General features: G+C 36.9%; 1 protein-coding gene across 1 annotated transcript in view; it reads left to right on the top strand.

Annotated features, from left to right (window-relative positions):
• The window catches only part of SLC7A11 (solute carrier family 7 member 11), a 76,677-nt gene extending 59,478 nt beyond the window's left edge, over positions 1–17,199 (top strand). The window contains exons 11-12 of the mRNA XM_027599476.2: positions 1,132–1,309; positions 12,555–17,199. Of these exons, the coding sequence (XP_027455277.1) occupies positions 1,132–1,309; positions 12,555–12,622 (246 nt within the window). The 3' untranslated portion in view covers positions 12,623–17,199. The remainder of the gene's footprint in view (positions 1–1,131; positions 1,310–12,554) is intronic.
• Positions 17,200–19,165: the final 1,966 nt, after the last annotated feature.

Below are 19,165 nucleotides of genomic sequence, written 5' to 3'. Positions count from 1 at the left end.
TAGTGCCTTCATGTTGAATTTATGTTAGCTTGGAAAAATAATTCATCAAGTCGTTTATGTGATGTACCCAACTTTGTATGTCACATCTCTGAAAAGGGGTAGATATATAGATATATATATATATAAGGTATTTGTTATGTTGCTATTTCTTGGATGTGTCTAATGACCTGATGTGTTCAAAGTGTGGGATACTTGTATCTTTATGCTGAGTAATTGTGGATAGCCATGCTGAGAAAGAGGGAGGCAGATATATGTGGAATTGTCACTAATTGAAACTCTACAAAGGATGCTGCTTTACAAAACAGTCATTTTAAGTATTCTTAAATCTGACGACTTGTGACATTGCTCTTTTTTTACATTATATGTTCTAGAAGGAATAAAAGTGTACACACATGGGGAAAGTGAAGGTATATGTATGAATGTATCACTTAAGAGAATACCTTTTACTATAACCAAGCATTTCCTTTTGGGAGGGCTGACGAATCTATTTCTCATCTCCTTTAGCTGTGAATGTTCATGGATTGATTTGACCTCACTATTTATTTGCTTTTAAAAAATAACACAGATAATGTTGTCAGTCATGTTGTCAGAATTTGTTTCTAATTACATCCATTGCCTAATGCTAGCAACATCTTTATTAGTGGTTGAATAGGAATTGGTCTGTTTTATTCCTGTCAGTTCTTATTGTGAATCTCCAACAGAAAATCAATATGCACTGAAAGACTTTAACGTGTAACAAGCAGCCGTTGCTCTTGACTCTACATTAAAGCAGATTCTAGTCACAATTATCAGAGCCAACCTTTTAAAATCAAAAACGCAAATCATAATGGTACTTATCTAGTCCAACCATTCAAACAAAACATCTCTAATGAAACACACTTATTTATCCTCAGGTTTTATTCTATTCAAAGATTTTTTTTTTTTTTTTAATTTAAGGGAGTGTGTTTGCTACATTCTCTGCGCCCTATCAAAGTTGCTGTTAAGGTAAAGGTAGGATGGTGCCGGTCACCTGCTCACATGACCAGCGGGGATCATCTGATCCTATGACTGATGTGCTCCTCTTGAACCCATCTTCTGTCTCTGGAACTGTTTGAAGTGATTTTTTTTTCTTTTCCCTGTGCTGTGTTCCAGGTGCCGCTGTTCATCCCAGCATTGTTTTCCTTCACGTGTTTCTTCATGGTTGCCCTTTCCCTGTATTCGGACCCATTTAGTACAGGGATTGGCTTCATCATTACTCTGACTGGGGTTCCTGCATACTATCTCTTTATCATATGGGACAAGAAACCCAAGTGGTTTAGAAGACTGTCAGGTAAGACTTTTGTAAAGTTTCAGGACCTCTTGAGGGACCATGTTGTGGAAAACCCATCTATTTGTACACCCACACCCCTTAAAGTTTAAGAATATAAGTAAGACAATTGCTAGTTTAAATACATTATTGCATTTTAATTAGAACTAGGAGAAGAAAAAGCAGGAAGGATGTTTAGGGTACAGCCACTCAATCCTTTCAGGATATTTAGCTTGAGCTGCTCTAATCACTTCTTAAGAGAATAGTTATTTTTTTTAGATAGAATTTTATCAGCAGTTCTATAAATAACCTAACTGCTTTCCTGAATCCCTTACTGACCTAATTATTTTTTATTCTGGGTTGGACTCAGTTTATTGATTCTATATCATAACATGCTACTTGCTGAGTGACATGAGATTTGGTAGGGAGTGAGATAGAGACCCACAAAGGTCCTAAATATCACGATTATGACACAACCCTATTTAATAGGCATGGCAATTCACAGAAGGGTCATAAGAACAGCAAGAACAATGAAGAGAAGAATAACAACTCATATTTACTGTGTGATTTCCGTGTGTTAGCCCATATATGACCTTATTTAAATCTGTATAACAGCCTTCTGAGGTAGGAAAAGTTCTCATCCCCGTTTTATAGATTTTGCGTTATACTGTGGAAGAATTCATGTGACTTGTTTCAAGTCATGCAGATATTAGGTAGACCAGCTAGAATTCAAACTCAAGTAGTGTTGTATTTCATAAAAATCATCCTGGGTATAGTGCGAATAGATTAGAGAGGGTCAAGGCTGAAGAGACTCAGGATTGGTAGTTACCACAGTAACCCGTACAAGGATTAAGAAGAGTCTGAACATGGACAATACTGGCAGGGTCCAAGAGAAAGTGAAAGCTGTTAAAGAGGAAAAACTCAAAGGGCTTGGTGACGAGGTAAGTTGGGGAAAGAGGCAATATAGGCTATGAGTAGGTAGGAAGGGTACTTAGGAGCAGCCTCTGTGGGGAGCCTACCCCTTTGTCAGGGGCTCAGCTGGGTGAGGCCTTTCCCCACACACATCATCTCATTCCATCTTCCACAAGCTCCCTGTGAGACATAATGTTTGTTATTCCCATACCCGGTGGGAAACCAGGATTGAGGCAGATAGAGGATTTATCTTTGAGTGTACAGATCTTAAACCATTGAGCTAGGATTTGAACCCACATCTGCTGCACTTCAAAGTCCATGCTCTTTCTCCAGTAGGTGCTTGGGGGACAAGAGCAAAGTAAAAACCTGTAGCCAGAGGAACAGCCATGTTCTTGCTGGTGAGTTTGGTGAGTTTAGTGAGTTTAGAAAACAGCTATTGTTCTTGTCCTTCATTTTAATTTACTTCTTTAACCATAATTAATTTTTAAAGGCCCAGTAAGAAGTTCAGGGAGATTTCTGATATTTCCGGTAAAATGGTTAATAAATAATGTCAGTGTTACTAAAACTAAAAAACAAAAAAGCCCGAAATATGTATACATATTGGCTCTCCAGTGTGCTACACAAACTCATTTAGAAGTCAGCCATTTCAAATAGGCTTTTGCTACTACTCTTTATTAGCTTTTAATTGGTATTTGGTATCTTTAGACCTTATGCTACGATTTGTAGCTGAATTTTTTTTCTAGCCAGCAACACTTACTCCCTGAAGAGGCATTACTCTAAAAGTTGGGTTCCTTAAGGCTAACATGGGCACACTGATTGTCTGGCAGAGTATTTAATCTCTATTTCCTGTTAGATCACACTAGTTTTCTGCAGAGTATTTTTAGTTACACTTTCTCTGTTGTAGGCAATAAAAATAGAGGCTTTCCTGAAAAGAAAAAAAAGAATATTGTTAAGCAAACTACCCTTAGGATTGCTGTCCTCATTACCAATGTTTGGGACAGATTAGCGTTCATCATTGCGAGGTCTGTGTCTGTCTCAGATCCTGGCTAGAGACAGTTCAAAGCCCCGAGAGCCATGGGAAAGCAGGGGAATTGAGGAAGAGAGAGCTAGTAGCCCTAGAGTTGGACGATTATGAGGCAGAGCATGATGAGAGAGCAGATTCCGTGCCTTCTGCGTAGTAGGCATTGTGCTCCTGCAGCTGGGAGGCAGCCAACTCTAAACATCCTTTCCCCTCGCTACCATGTACATATTTTGCAACATTTCTTTGTCAGTTTTCACACTTGATCCTTTTTTTGATGGTTTTCCATGGTTATGTGATTTTGAAGTTTGTTGTTGTTTTTCTGTTTCTAATGATGTTTCAAACATCTCCAAGGATTCCAAATTTAGTGTAGCCATTGTGAAAGCAGCCGTGATGCGGTAGTCCCATAATGGTTATCTGGATCTCAAAAATGCCATTACGTCTTACCAGGGAGCATGGCAATTCTGCCTTTAAACTGCGGGCCTTGTAACCCTTTATCTTTATAGCCGCCTTGAAAGTGAGTAGCAAAAAACAACAGTCCTCCATAATTTTGTTTGATTTTCCTCTTAGGCAGCATTCTTGTAGTAAAATAAAGACAATTCATAATATTTATTGCTGCAATACCAAGTAGTTTCCTAGCCTTTGGCCAAAACAAAACTCTTGTACATAGACACACCAACAGCAGAGTCCTGCCCACCACCTTGTCTCTTTTCCCAACTGCCTCCTTGTTAGGGAAAAAGCTCAGTGTGAACTTGGAGAGCTTCATATCAGATTTTTGTTGTTGTTGTTGTTGGGTAACATTCTCTAGACTTTCTATTATCATTTATTTTCACCCTGATATACAGGAACGGGTTAGCCTTCTGAAATGATAGTTGATCTCAATACATCTTACCTTAGGTGCTTTCACAGACTATGTGAGGTGACTGAACAGCCTTCAGGAAGTGGTGAAAAGCTGCTTGGTACAGATAGCCAGGAATGTTCACAACCTGAGGATCTGAGATTTTCAGAGATTTGATGAATTTCTCTGGCCACAGGATGCCAGTATTGAACCACAGTTTGTTTGATAGCGTTCCTAGGGTGAAAAGAAAATGTGCTCTTAAGGGAATAGTCAGATACACAGAACACATTTTTCTGCCATCTGTGACAGAGTAGTGAATTTTTCTGGGTATTTATTTATTTATTTATTTATAGAAACATGAGCTTCTCACCCAAGGAAAATGGGGCAGACACCCCACTGACATACTCACTATACACGAGGGTAGCTAGACCTGGCGAGCTCTGGCCAGGGCTTTCAGTAGCTTTTGGCTTGGCTGCTTCTATTTATCAGCCGGACTGTCACAGCTGAGATGCATGGGATGGCTGGAAGCTGGTCCCTCTTGCTAAAGCAAGATATGGAGGACAGCTGCATTTAGGCAACATCTTTGATTACAAAGAATCATACTGGGGAGCACCAGCAAAATGATCATAGTCCATCTCTGTAGACAATGACTTTGCAATTCCGGGGTCCTAAAAGCATTATGCTGCTTATGGTGTATCATTGGTAACTTAGCTTCTGATACCTCACCGAAAGCTCCTTAATGAGTTTGGCTGGCTCTTCATGAAGTCTGCAGGGCAATATTTTAAATTAGTTAAGCTTGCCTACATCTCTTAGGGGCCTAAACCATCTTCATTGTAAGGATAAAATGAGACCATACATGTGAAAAGTTTTGGCAGCCTTTTTAAAAACAACACATACTATTATTTTCATTATGACTTGTGGGGAAGATTGGTTTTGTGCTAATACTTCACAGACTTACTCAGCTTTGGCTATAGATCTCATGCTTGTATCAAGGTGGTTGGGTAAATCAGATTTTGCAAGGTCAGTTGTTGTTTCAGCTGATTTCAAAAACTACTTTACTACTGAAAAGTAAAACTAAAATTACTGCAATTGCTATTTGCTCTTGTAACTTGCAGTTACTGAAAACACCAAGTATAGACTCATTGGCTCAACTTTATTTAAAAGAATAGTATCATGGAGGGACTCCTGGGTGGCTCAGTTGATTAAGTATCTTGTCTTCAGCTCAGGTCATGATCCCAGGGGCCTGGTATCGAGTCCCATGTGTGCTCCCTGCTCATTGGGGAGTCTGCTTCTTGCTCTCCCTCTGCCCCTCCCCTGCTTGTGCTCTCTCTCTCTCTCTCACTCTCTCTCAAGTAAATAAATAAAATCTATAAAATCTATATATGTAAAAAAGAAGAGTATCATGGAGTTGATTATCCCCAAAGTCAAAAGGCTTATATGAGCACAGATGCAGCTGAATACTACATGCGCCACAGTTCTCCTGGGCGAGCAGGAAGCTTCCACAGGGGCTTATTTGGGTCTGCTGAGTACTCCTATCTGACCCCATCGCTGTAGATGACCTAGAAGGAAAAGCTGGTGTAGTTCCAACAGCTTACTCATGGCCAAGATCAGTCACTCTAGCCAAACCTCCATTATGATAATTATTCAAATCTTGGGATCCCAAGGGAGAACATAGAAAAGTCATAGGAGAGAATGTAATAGGACTGATTGAAAATGGAAGAAGAGAATGGGTGCACAGAACCAGAAAACAGATTCTTTGGCTCCATATGTACTGCTGAATAGAAGATCTAAATTGAGTTTCAGAAAGGAGAATGTCATACGAGCAAAGCATCAAGATCTCTAAGTTGCTCTCCTTTTCTCTGGAACTGATGCAGTATTGTGACATGGGTAAGTAAGATGTCTAAGAAAGCAAAGGGCTGGGGGTCCCAGAATACAGAAACAGACTTTCGGAAAAGGCTTTTGTTCAGGAGATACATGCCTGAATAGTCACACACACACACACACACACACACACACACACACACACACACACACACTCAAGTCAGTCATTGTAGGGGTTAGTTCAGGGAGGAAGAGATGGAGAGGATATAAATTTAATCCCAATGCTTTGCAATCCAGCATTGCAGATGCCTAAAATCTCTTACTGTTTCAACCTATCAGATAGCCCTGTCTCCTTCTCTGCTTACAAAAGCCATATATCCCATACTATTGATACTTACTTTTCCACAGTCTATTTTTCTCAGATAATTTTGCCACTTCCCTTTTCTGTAAACATGGACTGTTATTACTCTTGAGCACTCCCTTGTATTCCACATATATATCTCAGTGTAGAGTGGGCTGTAACAAATATGATTTATTCAAGAAAGATTTACATGGGGTTTATCATTTGCCAGAACTGTGCTGAGCTCTTGATAATTAATGTATATTATAAAAATCAGTGTGTGGAGAAAAACAACTTTGGGGAACACCATTATAAAGCAAAGGATGAAAAATATATCTTTTTTAGTGACGTGAAATACTGCTTGAAAGGGACTGTTACAGGTGACAAGACATGAAAGAGGAGAAACATTGCATGTCTGGATGAGAGACAACGTGGGTCTGAAACTATGAAGAAGATAAGCTCCAGAGGTTCCAGGATCAGTAGCAGTTTAAAGAGATTCTGTAGGGATCTATTACAAAGATAAGAGATGAACAAGAACGAACACCCTGGGAAACTAGCATCGCAGAGTTCTAGGACTGCCAAGATAAAATGACCTTAGAAATCATCCAGCCCACTGGTTTCTATATTTTAGTGTCTAGCAGAATCACAGATTTCTGGGCCCCACCTTCAGTTTCCAATTTAGTAGGTCTGGGATAGCACTTTGAAAAGTTGCATTTCTGATAACTCAGGCTATGCTAATATTCCCAGTCCAGGGATTACACTATGAGAACTACTTTCTAGTCCAAGTCCCTTCTTCTTTTTTTAGTTATCTTTTTTATTGAGATAAAATTTACGTTATGACGTTATATAAGTTTAAGGTGTATAATGTGTTGGTTTGATATATTTGTATATTGTAATACGATTACTACACTAGCATTAGTTAACACCTTTTATAATGTCATGTATTTATCATTTCTTTTTGGTTCAGATTTAGTCTCTTAGCAATTTTTGTAATTTATTGTACTGTTGACTATAATCACTATGTTGTGCACTAGATCTCCATAACTAAATTTGTACCCTTAAACAACATCTCCCCAATTTCCTAACCCTCTAGTCCCTGGTAAACATCATTCTACTCTGTATTTTAACAAGTTCATTTTTTTTTTGGATTCCATAATGTAAGTGATATTATACAGTATTTGTCTTTCTCTGTCTGACTCATCCCACTTAGCATAATGTTGTTGCAAACGGCAGGATTTCCTTCTTTCCCATGGCTGAATATATTCCATAATCACATCTTCTTTACCCATTTTTCTGTTGATGAACACTTAGGTTGTTTCCGTATCTTGGCTATTGTGAGTAATGTTGCAATTAACATAGGTGTGAAGATATTCCTTCAAGATACTGACTTCAGCTTCTTTGCACACATAACCAGGAATAGGATTGCTGGGTCACAGGTAGTTCAATTTTTACTTTTTTGAGGAATTGCCATTATGTTTTCCATAATGGTTATACCAGTTTACATTCCCACCAATAGTGTTTAAGGGTTCCCTTTCCTTCACATCCCCACCGATATTTGTTATCTCTTGTCTTTTTGATAAAAGCCATCCTAACAGGTATCAGGTAATATCACATTATGGTTTTGATTTGCATTTCCCTGGTAATTACTGATGTTGAACACCTTTTCATATACCTGTTGGCCATTTGTAGGTCCTCTTTGAAAAAATATCTATTCAGGTTTTGGCTCATTTTTAATTGGATTATTTTCTTTTTTTGCTATTAAGTTGTCTGCGTTCTTTATGTATTTTGGTTATGAGTCCCTTATCAGACATGATTTGTGAATGTTTTCTCCCATTCAGTAGGTTATTTTTTAAATTTGTTGATTGTTTCCTTTGCTCTGCAGAGCTGTCTAGTTTAATATAGTCACACCTATTTATTTTAGTTTTTACTGCCTGTGCTTTTGGTGACTTATCCAAGAAGTCATTGCCTAGACCAATGTCAAGGATCTTTACCCCTAAGTTTTCTTCTAGGAATTTTATGATCTCAGGTCTTACATTTAAATATTTGATCCATTTTGAGTTAATTTTTGTGAAAAAGGTAGGGGTCCAAGCTAAGGTTTCATTCTTATGTATGTGGATTTATGTATATAGGCTCTCTGTTCCATTCCTGTATGTGCCTCTTTTTATGCCAGTACCATACTGTTTTGATTACTGTAGCTTTGTAATATGGCTTGAAATAAAGGATTGCAATGCCTCCCACTTAGTTCTTTCTCAGGATTTCTTTGGCTATTCAGGGTCTTTTGGGGTTCCAAACTAATTTTAGGATAGTTTTTCCTATTTCTGTGAAAAATGTCATTGGAATTTTGATTGGGATTGCATTGACTCTGTAGATCACTTTGGGTCATTTTCACAATGGACATTTTCACAATATTAATTCTTCCAATTTAGGAACATAAGGTATGTTTCCATTTATTTGTGTCTTCTTCAGTCTCTTTCATCAATGTCTTATAATTGTCAGAACACAGGTCTTTCACCTCCTTGGTTAAATTTATTCCTAAGTATTTTATTGTTTTTGATGCTCTTCTAAATGGAAATGCTTTCTTAATTTCTCTTTCAGATAATTTGTTGTTACTCTATAGAAATGCAACTGATTTCTATATGTTGATTTTGTATCCTACAATTTTACTGAATTCATGTAATAGTTAAAACAATTTTTTAGTTGAGTTTTTAGGGTTTTCTGTGTATGAGATCACCCATCTGTGAACAGAGATCATTTTACTTCTTTCTTTCTGATATGAGTGCCATTTATTTCTTTTTCTTGCTTAATTGCTCTGGCTAGGACTTCCAGTATATGTTTCATGCATCCTTGCATCCCAGAGATAAATCCCACTTGACCATATGTAAATGATCCTCTTATTGTGTTGTTGAATTTTACTTGCTAATATTTTTGAGAATTTTTACATCTATATTCATCAGGAATATCAGTCTGTGATATTCTTTTTTTATAATGTCTTTGTCTGACTTTGGTGTCAGCATAATGCTGGCCTCATAAAATGAGTTTGGGAGTGTTCCTTCTTTTAGAATTTTTTGGAACAGTTTGAGAAGGATTCATGTTAATACTTCCTTGAAGGTTTGCTAGAATTTACCAGTGCAAACCATCTATTTCTAGGCTTTTCTGTGTTGGGAGGTTTTTTTATTACTAATTGAATCTCCTTACTTGATATTGGTTTATTTAGATTTTCTGCTTCGTGATTTAACTTTGGAAGAACATATGTTTCTAGGATTTATCCATTTATTCTAGGTTATTCAGTTTGTTGGCATATGAGTGTTCATAGAAGTCTCTCATAATCCTTTGTATTTCTGTGGTATCGGTTGTAATGTCTCCTCTCTCTCTCTCTCTTTTTTTTTTTTTTTGAAAGAGGGACAGAGAGAGAGAAAGGGCTGGTGGAGGGGCAGAAGGAGAGGGAGAGAGAGAATCTTAAGTAGGCTGCATGCCCAGTGCGGAGTCCGATGCAGGGCTCCATCTCACCACCCTGAGATCATAATCTGAGCTGAAATCAAGAGTTGGATGCTTAACTGACTGAACCAAACACCCCTCCTTTTTCTTTTGATTTTACTTTTTGAGTCTGCTTCTTAGTTAATCTAGATAAAGGTTTATCTATTCAAATAATCTGTTCTTAATTTCATTGCTTTTGTTCTGTTGTTTTTCTGTCTCTATTTCTTTTAATTCTGCTCTGATCAAAATGAGAGTATTTTGAATTTGACTATATATTCATCCTCACCAGTGAATTTTCTACTTTCCTATGTTTTCATGTTACTATATATATATATATATTTATCTTGAAGAACTCTCTTTAGCATTTCTTGTAGGCAGGTCTATTGGCTATAAATTCCCTCAGCTTTTGTTTGTCTGGGAAAGTCTTTACCTCTCCTTTATTTCCTAATGACAGCTTTTCTGGATAAAGGATTCTTGGTTGATGGCAGTTTTTTTGTTTTGTTTTGTTTTCTTTGAGCCCTTTGAATATATAATCCCATTCCCTGCAAGTTTTCTGCTGAGAAATCTGCTGATAGCCTTACTGGGATCTTTTTGCCCATGGGAGGAAGCTCTAGTTAAGGAGTCCCTCCTTGGCACCTGGTCAGTCATGCTGACACTCAGAGCCCTCAGAGCAGAATTAGAGCTGGCATCCTAGACTCAGGTGCATGTGGAACTATCACAGTGCCTAGATCCTGGGGCATAGATGTGCTGGCTGTGGCTCTGGCACTAATGTCTAGAGTGTGGGAATATGCAGATATCCCATGTAACTGGTACCTGGGTCTCAAAGATTCACCACTGTGACTTGTGCTGGTAGGAGGGAATGCAGCAGGGGCAAGAGTCCTGGAATAACAAGATGTGACGGTAGCACAGCCTGAGGATGTGGGTGAAAGTCTCAATTCTGGCAGCAGTACACTCACAAGATAGCAACAGCACAACTCTGGTAGTAGTCTGTTTGAGGTACATGTAGGGCTCCAGGGATCTGGGCGCAGGGCAGTGGCCGCACTGCCCTGGCAATGACATTCTAGAGCTGCAACCCAGGACCTGGGGGGTAGGGTTAAGGGCAGCAGTAGCCTTGTCCCAGCAATGATAGGTCAGACCCCCAACGTGAAACTTGAGGGATGGGGCTCCGGGTAGTGTCAGTGCCCCTAGCAATGATGGGTCAGAACTGTGACCCAGAACCCATAGGGCAGGGATCAGGGCAGCAAGAGCCCATATCAGCAATGACAGCTCAGAGTCTTGACCTGGGATGGGTGTTCTCAGAGCAGTAGCAGCACAGCCCTGATGATGGTAGCCAAAGTGTGACTCAGGACACAGGAAGTGAGTGACTCTTAGGGTAGTGGCAGTGCCCCTGGCAATGATGAGTCCGAGCCAGGACCTGGAAACCAGGCGTAGGAGTCAGGACAGTAAGAGACTGTCTCAGCAATTATAGTTCAGAGTCTTGAACTGGGAAAGTTGTTGGAGGAGGGCTCAGTGCAACAGCATAGTCCCGAAAATGACAGCCAATGAGTAACTTGGGACCCTGAGGGCAGGGCTCAAGTGGGGAGAGGTTGCCTCAGTAATTATGGGACAAAGCCCCAGTCTGGGGCTGGAGTGGGCAAAGAACTGTGGCAGCTCCAGTCTTGTGTATGGTGATGTGCTATAGCCCCCCGTCCTTAAGAGTGGGCATATCAACCATCAAGACCCCCAAGGGCAAATCTCACCTCAGCAACAGCCTCAGCCTCTGGGAGCAGATGCGGAGTGGGGTCACTGCAGGCTGCTCCATCAGCTGACACCAGTGTCATTGGGGAGGACTGTGGGAGAACTCTGTAGCAAAAGCTGCATACATCCACAACACCGAGGCTTGCTGGGGTCTTTCAGCTTCTGACTGGGGGATGGGATGATGCAGGCAAAATGCTTTCTTTACTTTTCTATGCAGACATCCTCAATTTTTTTTTAGCTCTGCCAGACTTTTGCCCCCTTTTCTTTGTTGTTTAGAAATTTCCCTGATTTGTTTCCTTCAGCCCATAGCTGTTTATTTATTGTTCTTGGGGTGTTTTTGGTTCCCTTGTTCTTTTTTTTTTTTTTTTTTTGTGGGGAAGCAAGTGTTGGGACCTCCTAGCCCTCCATCTTGCTGATGGCACTCCCAAGTCCCTCATTCTGCAGATGAGGTAATAAGGCCCTGGGACATAACATGTTTTATTCAGTAACATCCCACTTTTTTTTAAAGATTTTATTTATTTATTTGATGGAGAGAGACACAGCGAGAGTAGGAGCACAAGCAGGGGGAGTGGGAGAGGGAGAAGCAGGCTTCCCGCCGAACAGGGAGCCCGGGTGCGGGGCTCGATCCCAGGACCCTGAGATCATGACCTGAGCCAAAGGCAGGCACTTAATGACTGAGCCACCCAGGTGCCCCAATATGCTACATGTTTAAGACTGGACATTATAGTGTGAGTCTTTTGATTTTTCTGAGGAATTGGTTGTAATCTCATAGGCACTAAAACAACAAACGAACTTTAAACTGAATATGAAGTGTATTTTTGAACATTTATTTATATCTTGGTTCTATTGCCTCAAAATATTTTCAGCCTCCTGGTTTATGAATAAAAATTCCTATTTGAATACAAAATATTAATGTATTCTTGCTGAGAAGCCATCATGGGAAGTTACAGAAGTGACAAATTAATTGAGCATGATGGGATTCTAATGAAGTAAATAATTCTTGAAAGTGCTCTATGAAATATGCGGTTGTGTGTTTTCAGTATTCAACCCCAAATAATTCACATTTTGCTGTTTTTACGCATTTCTGAGTTCTGTGCACTTTTAATTTCTCTTCTTTATTTCTTTGTAGACAGAATAACCAGAACATTACAAATAATACTGGAGGTTGTACCAGAAGAAGATTGTCATAAATTATGAATTAATGCATTTGAAATCTTGGCAATCTATGCTTGGCCTTGTTTCTGCCCAAAGGGCTGAAACAAAATGTGGATCTTCACTTCATTTTATGAAAATCCAGAGGATTGCAACTTTGGTGATGGACTAAAGGAATCGGTTATTGCTATTCATATCTTTTAGTGTGTTCAAGTTGGTTTCTAAGAAATTTAGTTATAACTCCATGTAGTTATTGAAAGCAGATATGCTATGCAAGTATTCCATGAGTTCACATGATTTTGGAATTCCTGATACCTACATGAAGTTAGAGGAAATAGACTACCAAATGAACAATTACTTTAGGGGTCCATATAACATATCTAATCATGAACACCGAGATGTTTTCTGTATATATGGCTTTTATAGAAACAATTTTTATATACTGCAGATGACTATACTGTGAAAAGTGTTTTCTACTCTTCTGGGGCGGGGGAACCATACATCATCATTACGGACCGAGGAAAGAAAGAAATTTATTTTATGTTGGCATTGCATTGCTTCCCCTTAGATACCAACTTAGATATCATTCATCTTTTAGTGTGTTATACCCAGAGCATTTTGAACAAAGGACAGAGGGGATATGCCTAATTTTAATGAATACATTAAAGAAGAGTTTCCAGGGGCTATTGTTTGTGAGAAAAATCCAGGAATTATGTCTAAAAATTCTTGATGATTGATTATGTTAAGACTTTTTTTTTACTCATTATCAGGAAGCTCCATGGTTATGGGCCACTTTGTTTTCGTGGAAAGCCCACTTGATCAGGAAAGGATGTAACATCTTTCTTAGAGCAAAGCAATAGTCAGTTTGATATTAAAGGCTCTTAAGCACAATCATTTGTTTCACTAATAATTTACCCCTTGGTAATATAGCTAAATATATGCATTTTTAAATCTTCAAATTGCAATGTCCATATGGGACAGAAATCAACAAGAAAGAGAATACCCAAAATATTATGCCCAACCCTATAATCATATCTATATGCAGTGTTAGTAATTATGAAAATTTTTTTAATCTCATAGCTATTTTTACATGGTGATAAATTTTGACAGTTTGTACATTTCCTTTATATATTTTATATTCTGTTAAAATATCTCTTCAGATGAAACTGTCCAGATTAATTAGGAAAAGGCATATATTTACATAAAAATTGAGGAAGAAATGTCACTGCTAAATAAGATTTACAACTGATGTTTCTAAAATTTTCCACTTCCTTATTTCAGCTTTGTCAGTAATTTCCTCACCTTAATTATCATTCAACTTGCAAAAGAAATAACTGATAACAAATTCACTGAAAGAAGGAGAAACCGTGTGTATATTCAGACAGGTGTTTTTATGCAAGGTTTAGAAAATATTGTGGAATTTTCAAATAGTGTAATATAATGATGGAATGTGTAAACTATTATTTACATATATCCAAGATTAAATAGTCATACCAGAGTATGTTTCATCCTCTAATTTTAAAAGTAACAATTTTTGAAACAACTACACTGATTAAAATCATTAAGAGCTGATATAGGTTCATAGAAAATTGACCAAAGTAGAAATGATGATTTATAATTTGAGGCAATTCCAATTCACTAATTTCAGATTTTGCTCTTGATAACATTTAATACACATCCAAGATTTACATTATTTTCAGCCAAACCTGGTGTTTGGGTCTGTAAGTGAATTCACAAAAATTCCTTCCTTTTTCTCTTACCATCTGGTTTTCAAATTTGATCTGTAGTCTCTGCTTCTTATATCCATTTGTCTGTATCTCATGCCATTCTATTGTTGCTGAGGTAAAAAAAAAATAGATTGTCTTTATATGCCATTTTTTTTAACAGTCTAGGCCCATGTAATATAAACCAGGAAACTCTTCTTAAGAGTTTTTGTGGGGTTTGTTTGTTTTTTTGTTTGTTTGTTTTATCTAATGAAAAAAAATGGTAAAATCTCATGGAGAGGTTTACATAGTTCTTGATTATTCCTGAGAGTAATGTGCTTATAACTACAGTGGCAGATAGGTCTCATTTTATTTCTTTATTTTTTGTTTTAATTTCTCTTTAAATATAACATTATAAAAGCTAACTAGGATCCATTCTCATTATTTTTTCCATCATTTTCAAAAATGATTTTTGCATTGTTAAATTTCCGATGCTACTGTAATACCACTTTTAGCCAGACAGAGAGTCAGTCAGTAATTTTTTTTTAAAGTAATAAAGATTAACTTGTCCTTCAGCTTATTTTTAGGATACATCATGACAAGATGCAGAATTTCTATAACCAGGAAATCAATATTCATAATTTTTATTCAGATGGTATCACATAAAGCCAATTCTATTTGAAAACTTTCCTGAACACTAATATGTATATTTTTATTTATACTAAGTAAAATTTTTTCTCATGTATTTAAAATTATATATAGAGAGAATTATATGTAAACCATTACAATATACTTGCACCAGTGTGGATATTCAAATGTTTATATACATATTACGAGTTTATTATAACACAAAATGTAAAAGTGGCCAATACAGTTTAAGACAACTAATATATTATTTTCAAGTGTACTACTTTTTGGGTAACATGGAGTCTCAAGTATTGAATTGTGGATTAAACAGATTAGTAAAGACTTCCAAAGCTAAAACAATTTGATTAAAAAATGAACTGATTCTCCTTACACAATAGGAATATTTCAGAAATGTTTTTGACTCATTTTTAAAAATGTTAGGTTATTTTTCTGAGATATTTCTTTGATCAGTTGAGGAAAACTAGACTACTATGAATGTTTAGGTCAGCTGGAAGTAGACCTTGTTCTTGTCTTTCTTCAGGAGATTAAAGATTTGCCCTAGAAAAGATGGCGGACTCCAGTACCCAACATAAATGTTCACATATACATGTGTGCTTATACTGTATTCTCCCCCATCTCTACTGGCACAAAAGTAGGATAGGTTATTAGGTTACATTAGCAATGCATGGCAGTTTCTCTAACACAAAACATGTATGTTGAAACAAATTTCTGGATTATTTTACATGCCTGGTAAAATTGTTTCCCCAGTTGCTATTTGGTATATTAACAGATAGTTAACCTGAGTATAATTACTTAATTTTTTATGAACTGTAATCAGTCTTCAGGAAACTCATTATTTTATCTCTATTTGTAGATGAATGTAATGCCAACCAAGAAAGAGGGCATTTTTGACCTATAGTGGATTTCTTATAATTGAGGTGTAGGTTATGAAAAGATAGAATACTGAAGGTCAGAGTAGCAGGAAATGAAAGATAGCATGTGACTGGAAGTAATGATATTTTGATGTAACTTATTATGCAGCATAGTCAGAGAAATATTAAAAATTAATTGTCTGTTGTGCATAAGTGGATATCCCAAGTAGCTAATGGAATGTAGCTTCCGTGCCCCTCACTTAGACATGCCCCTTCCAAGGTCCTGTACCTAATGTTGCATTAGGAAATGTGTATTAATTTTCTTGAAGAAGATCAGAAAAATTGTATACATTTCTGGCCCTACAAATTCTGCATCTTTCCCTGTGAGCATGGTAAAATAAACTTCCATTACTTTTTCTAGTAGAAATAAACATGGGCCATTTATAGAATACATTTTTAAATAATAAAGTTTTGAGTTAATTGAAGTATCTATATATAATTATAAATGGCTTTCTCATAAGATATATTTTGCGATATATAAGGAGAGAGTTCACTTTTGACATATTTTATGATTCAGTGCTGAATGATAGAAAAACAACAAATAGGGTGTTAATTGTAATTCTTTTTCTTAGGAAAGAAATATAGTGATATTTGGGATTTTAATGCAAATGAGTAAAAGACTGATTTTCCTTAAATGTAATCTTTCTTCATTTTACCCAACACGATATGCTGTATGTTAGTGCTGATAATTTTTACAGAGTCACATTTTACTTTGTTAACAATTCAAAGTCAGGAATTAAAGCATAACATTGTGTAACTGGCGAGAAACTCGTGGCAGATATAGAGTAGATAATGAGACATCTTGACAGCTTCTGTTTACATAATTTATATGTAAGGTAAAAATTTATTACCCATACCTGTATTTTAGGTTACTGTTCTCATAAACAGTATACCTAAAAGTGTAACCTCTAGGTAGTCTTAGTACTGTTCTTAAAAATGTTATTTTAACAGCCAAGTTTTTTTTTTATTTTAAAGATTTTTATTTATTCATGAGAGACAGAGATAGAGAGAGAGAGAGGCAGAGGGAGAAGCAGGCTCCCCACTGAGCAGGGAGCCCGATGCGGGACTCGATTCCAGGACTCTGGGATCATGACCTGAGCCGAAGGCAGACGCTTAACCATCTGAGCCACCCAGGCGCCCTTAACAGCCAAGTTTTAAAGATAATCCTTACTTCCTTTTGTTGCATTTTCAAATTAGTTGGTGTCTAAAAATAAATGCTTGGTCTATTTTTAGATTCACTACAAATTCACAAAGGTGTAAATCCTGGTCTCACAGAAAGTTCCCCAGGTTTCCATGTTGTGAGATATTGTCCTTTATAACCTCTTAAGGATATTAGCTTAATCTTTTTGAACCATTTCTGTTTTTTGGATTTCTTTGTTTTTTTGGTCATATTTTGACTTGATAGCCTTGAGATGGGAGTGAGTCTTAATTTAAATTTATACAATGACCCTAGATATCCTTAGTGTGAAACTGCCATTTGGTTTACTTCCTTGGGAGTCCTCACCTCTCTTCTCTTTGTTACCACTGGCCTTAAAATATCACTGGGAGATGGTTATCTCAAGTAGTTATCTATTACATGCATGTATTTCAACTACTTGGATCCAGGGTACCTTTATGGTATCAGTAACAGCCTTAACAGTTTTATAGATAAAAATTCTCTCAAGAAAACTCTGGAGCGGTAGGCATCTGAGAGACGTGCAGATGGATGCACTGGTTTGAAAGTGAACATACTTGTTTTTCCTTCCACAGTAACTTACACTACTGACTTTTTTTTAAAGTATGACTTTCAAGCGAATTAATTTATTGGTTAGAAGACTTGTTTGCTGAGTCCTTCCTTATTACCTCTTGAAGTCTTTAAAGGTCATGCTGAAAGCTAGAGAAACAAACAAAAAAGACTGAATCACAGTTATATCTTTTGCAGAAGTGACTGTATTTTGAGCACCTTGGGTGACAATGTACTTTGCACAGAATCTTATGGGAAAACATATTAGGCCTTTCGATGTTACATCTAGGTAATTGGATGGGTTAGGAGGGATTTGACTTAGATGATGACTGAAGATAGACCTCTCTTACTCCTACTAGGTTAACAGTCTTCAGTACATCCTCAGAAGCTCATTTGTATCACACCTGGAGGCAATGCAATGTGGTTTCTGGTTCTAGGTTTGAACTGTCTTATTTCAAAAGATTTTGGAATTATTTTTTCTCTAGAATTTCTCCTTCGTTCCAAATTTCCATTTACTGACTAATGTATAAAGAAAATTATCTTAAAGTAAAATAATACCCTGGGGAAATAAAACAGATTGTTTCAAATGAATGTATGCTTTTAACAGAATATGAGTGATCTATATTAAACTACTGTTGTTTTAATGATTTCAAACACTACAATATAGCACTTTTTAAGTGCTCTGGAAGCAAAAATAAAAAAAAAAGACCCCAATATATATCTATGGTTATCACATAAACCACAAGAATCCTCCAAAAATTTTCAGTAGTCTTGGATTTTTTTTTTTTTTTTTTGATCCTCTCCTGGAGAAAATTTTTACTTAATAGTTTTCCCTTGTGAATAGTATTACCAATGCTATAAATCTGGAACTAAACTGTGGATACTTACATCTTGAAAACCGGATTCTTCTTCTGACATTATTCATGTACAGAGAGTGACATATGACTTTACTCTTTTAGGATATTTGGGGCCAATGTTATTTTGAACATAGGTGTGGGCCTCAAGTTTCTATTTCTTTGTAGATGTGTTGTAATGTAATAGTAATGAGTTTTCAGTGGTACCCCTCAACATTTTGAGAACTTTGCAAACATAAGCAATAGATGTGTTAAGGATGTGTTAAGAGTTCATTGCTTAGTACCATAAAATATAGAGTCTTCTCTCTGTGTCAAATTGGTGAACAGACATGTAGTTGTGTTTACTAATGCTACATGTTGGCTACCTGTGTTTTTATAATAAGCAAAAGTTAGAAAAAGGCAAGACAAATGGCCTTTTGTACTGAATGCTTGACAAACTTAATTTGTCCTACTTTTCTGACAAATATTTCACTCCAGATTTCATAGACTCTTGTTTTTTTTGGTTTTGTTTTGTTTTGTTTTTTAATTATTGTAGAGTGGATTAGATGGTAGTGATGCACTGGTAGAGATGGTGTTTAGTTATTGACTCAGAATTCATTTCATGATGAATTTTTTGTGTTTTTATTGTATGTATATCTGTATTTACTTTATATAAAAATGGATTTAGTGAGCTTTGTGTTAGATCTACCTAGTAACAGTGACTTTTTTTTTCAATTATCAAGGGATAGCAAATATGTGTGTTGGTATGT

Source organism: Zalophus californianus, chromosome 2, assembly GCF_009762305.2.
Source record: "Zalophus californianus isolate mZalCal1 chromosome 2, mZalCal1.pri.v2, whole genome shotgun sequence".
NCBI lineage: Eukaryota > Metazoa > Chordata > Mammalia > Carnivora > Otariidae > Zalophus > Zalophus californianus.
This window is presented reverse-complemented; position numbering and strand designations above follow the sequence as displayed.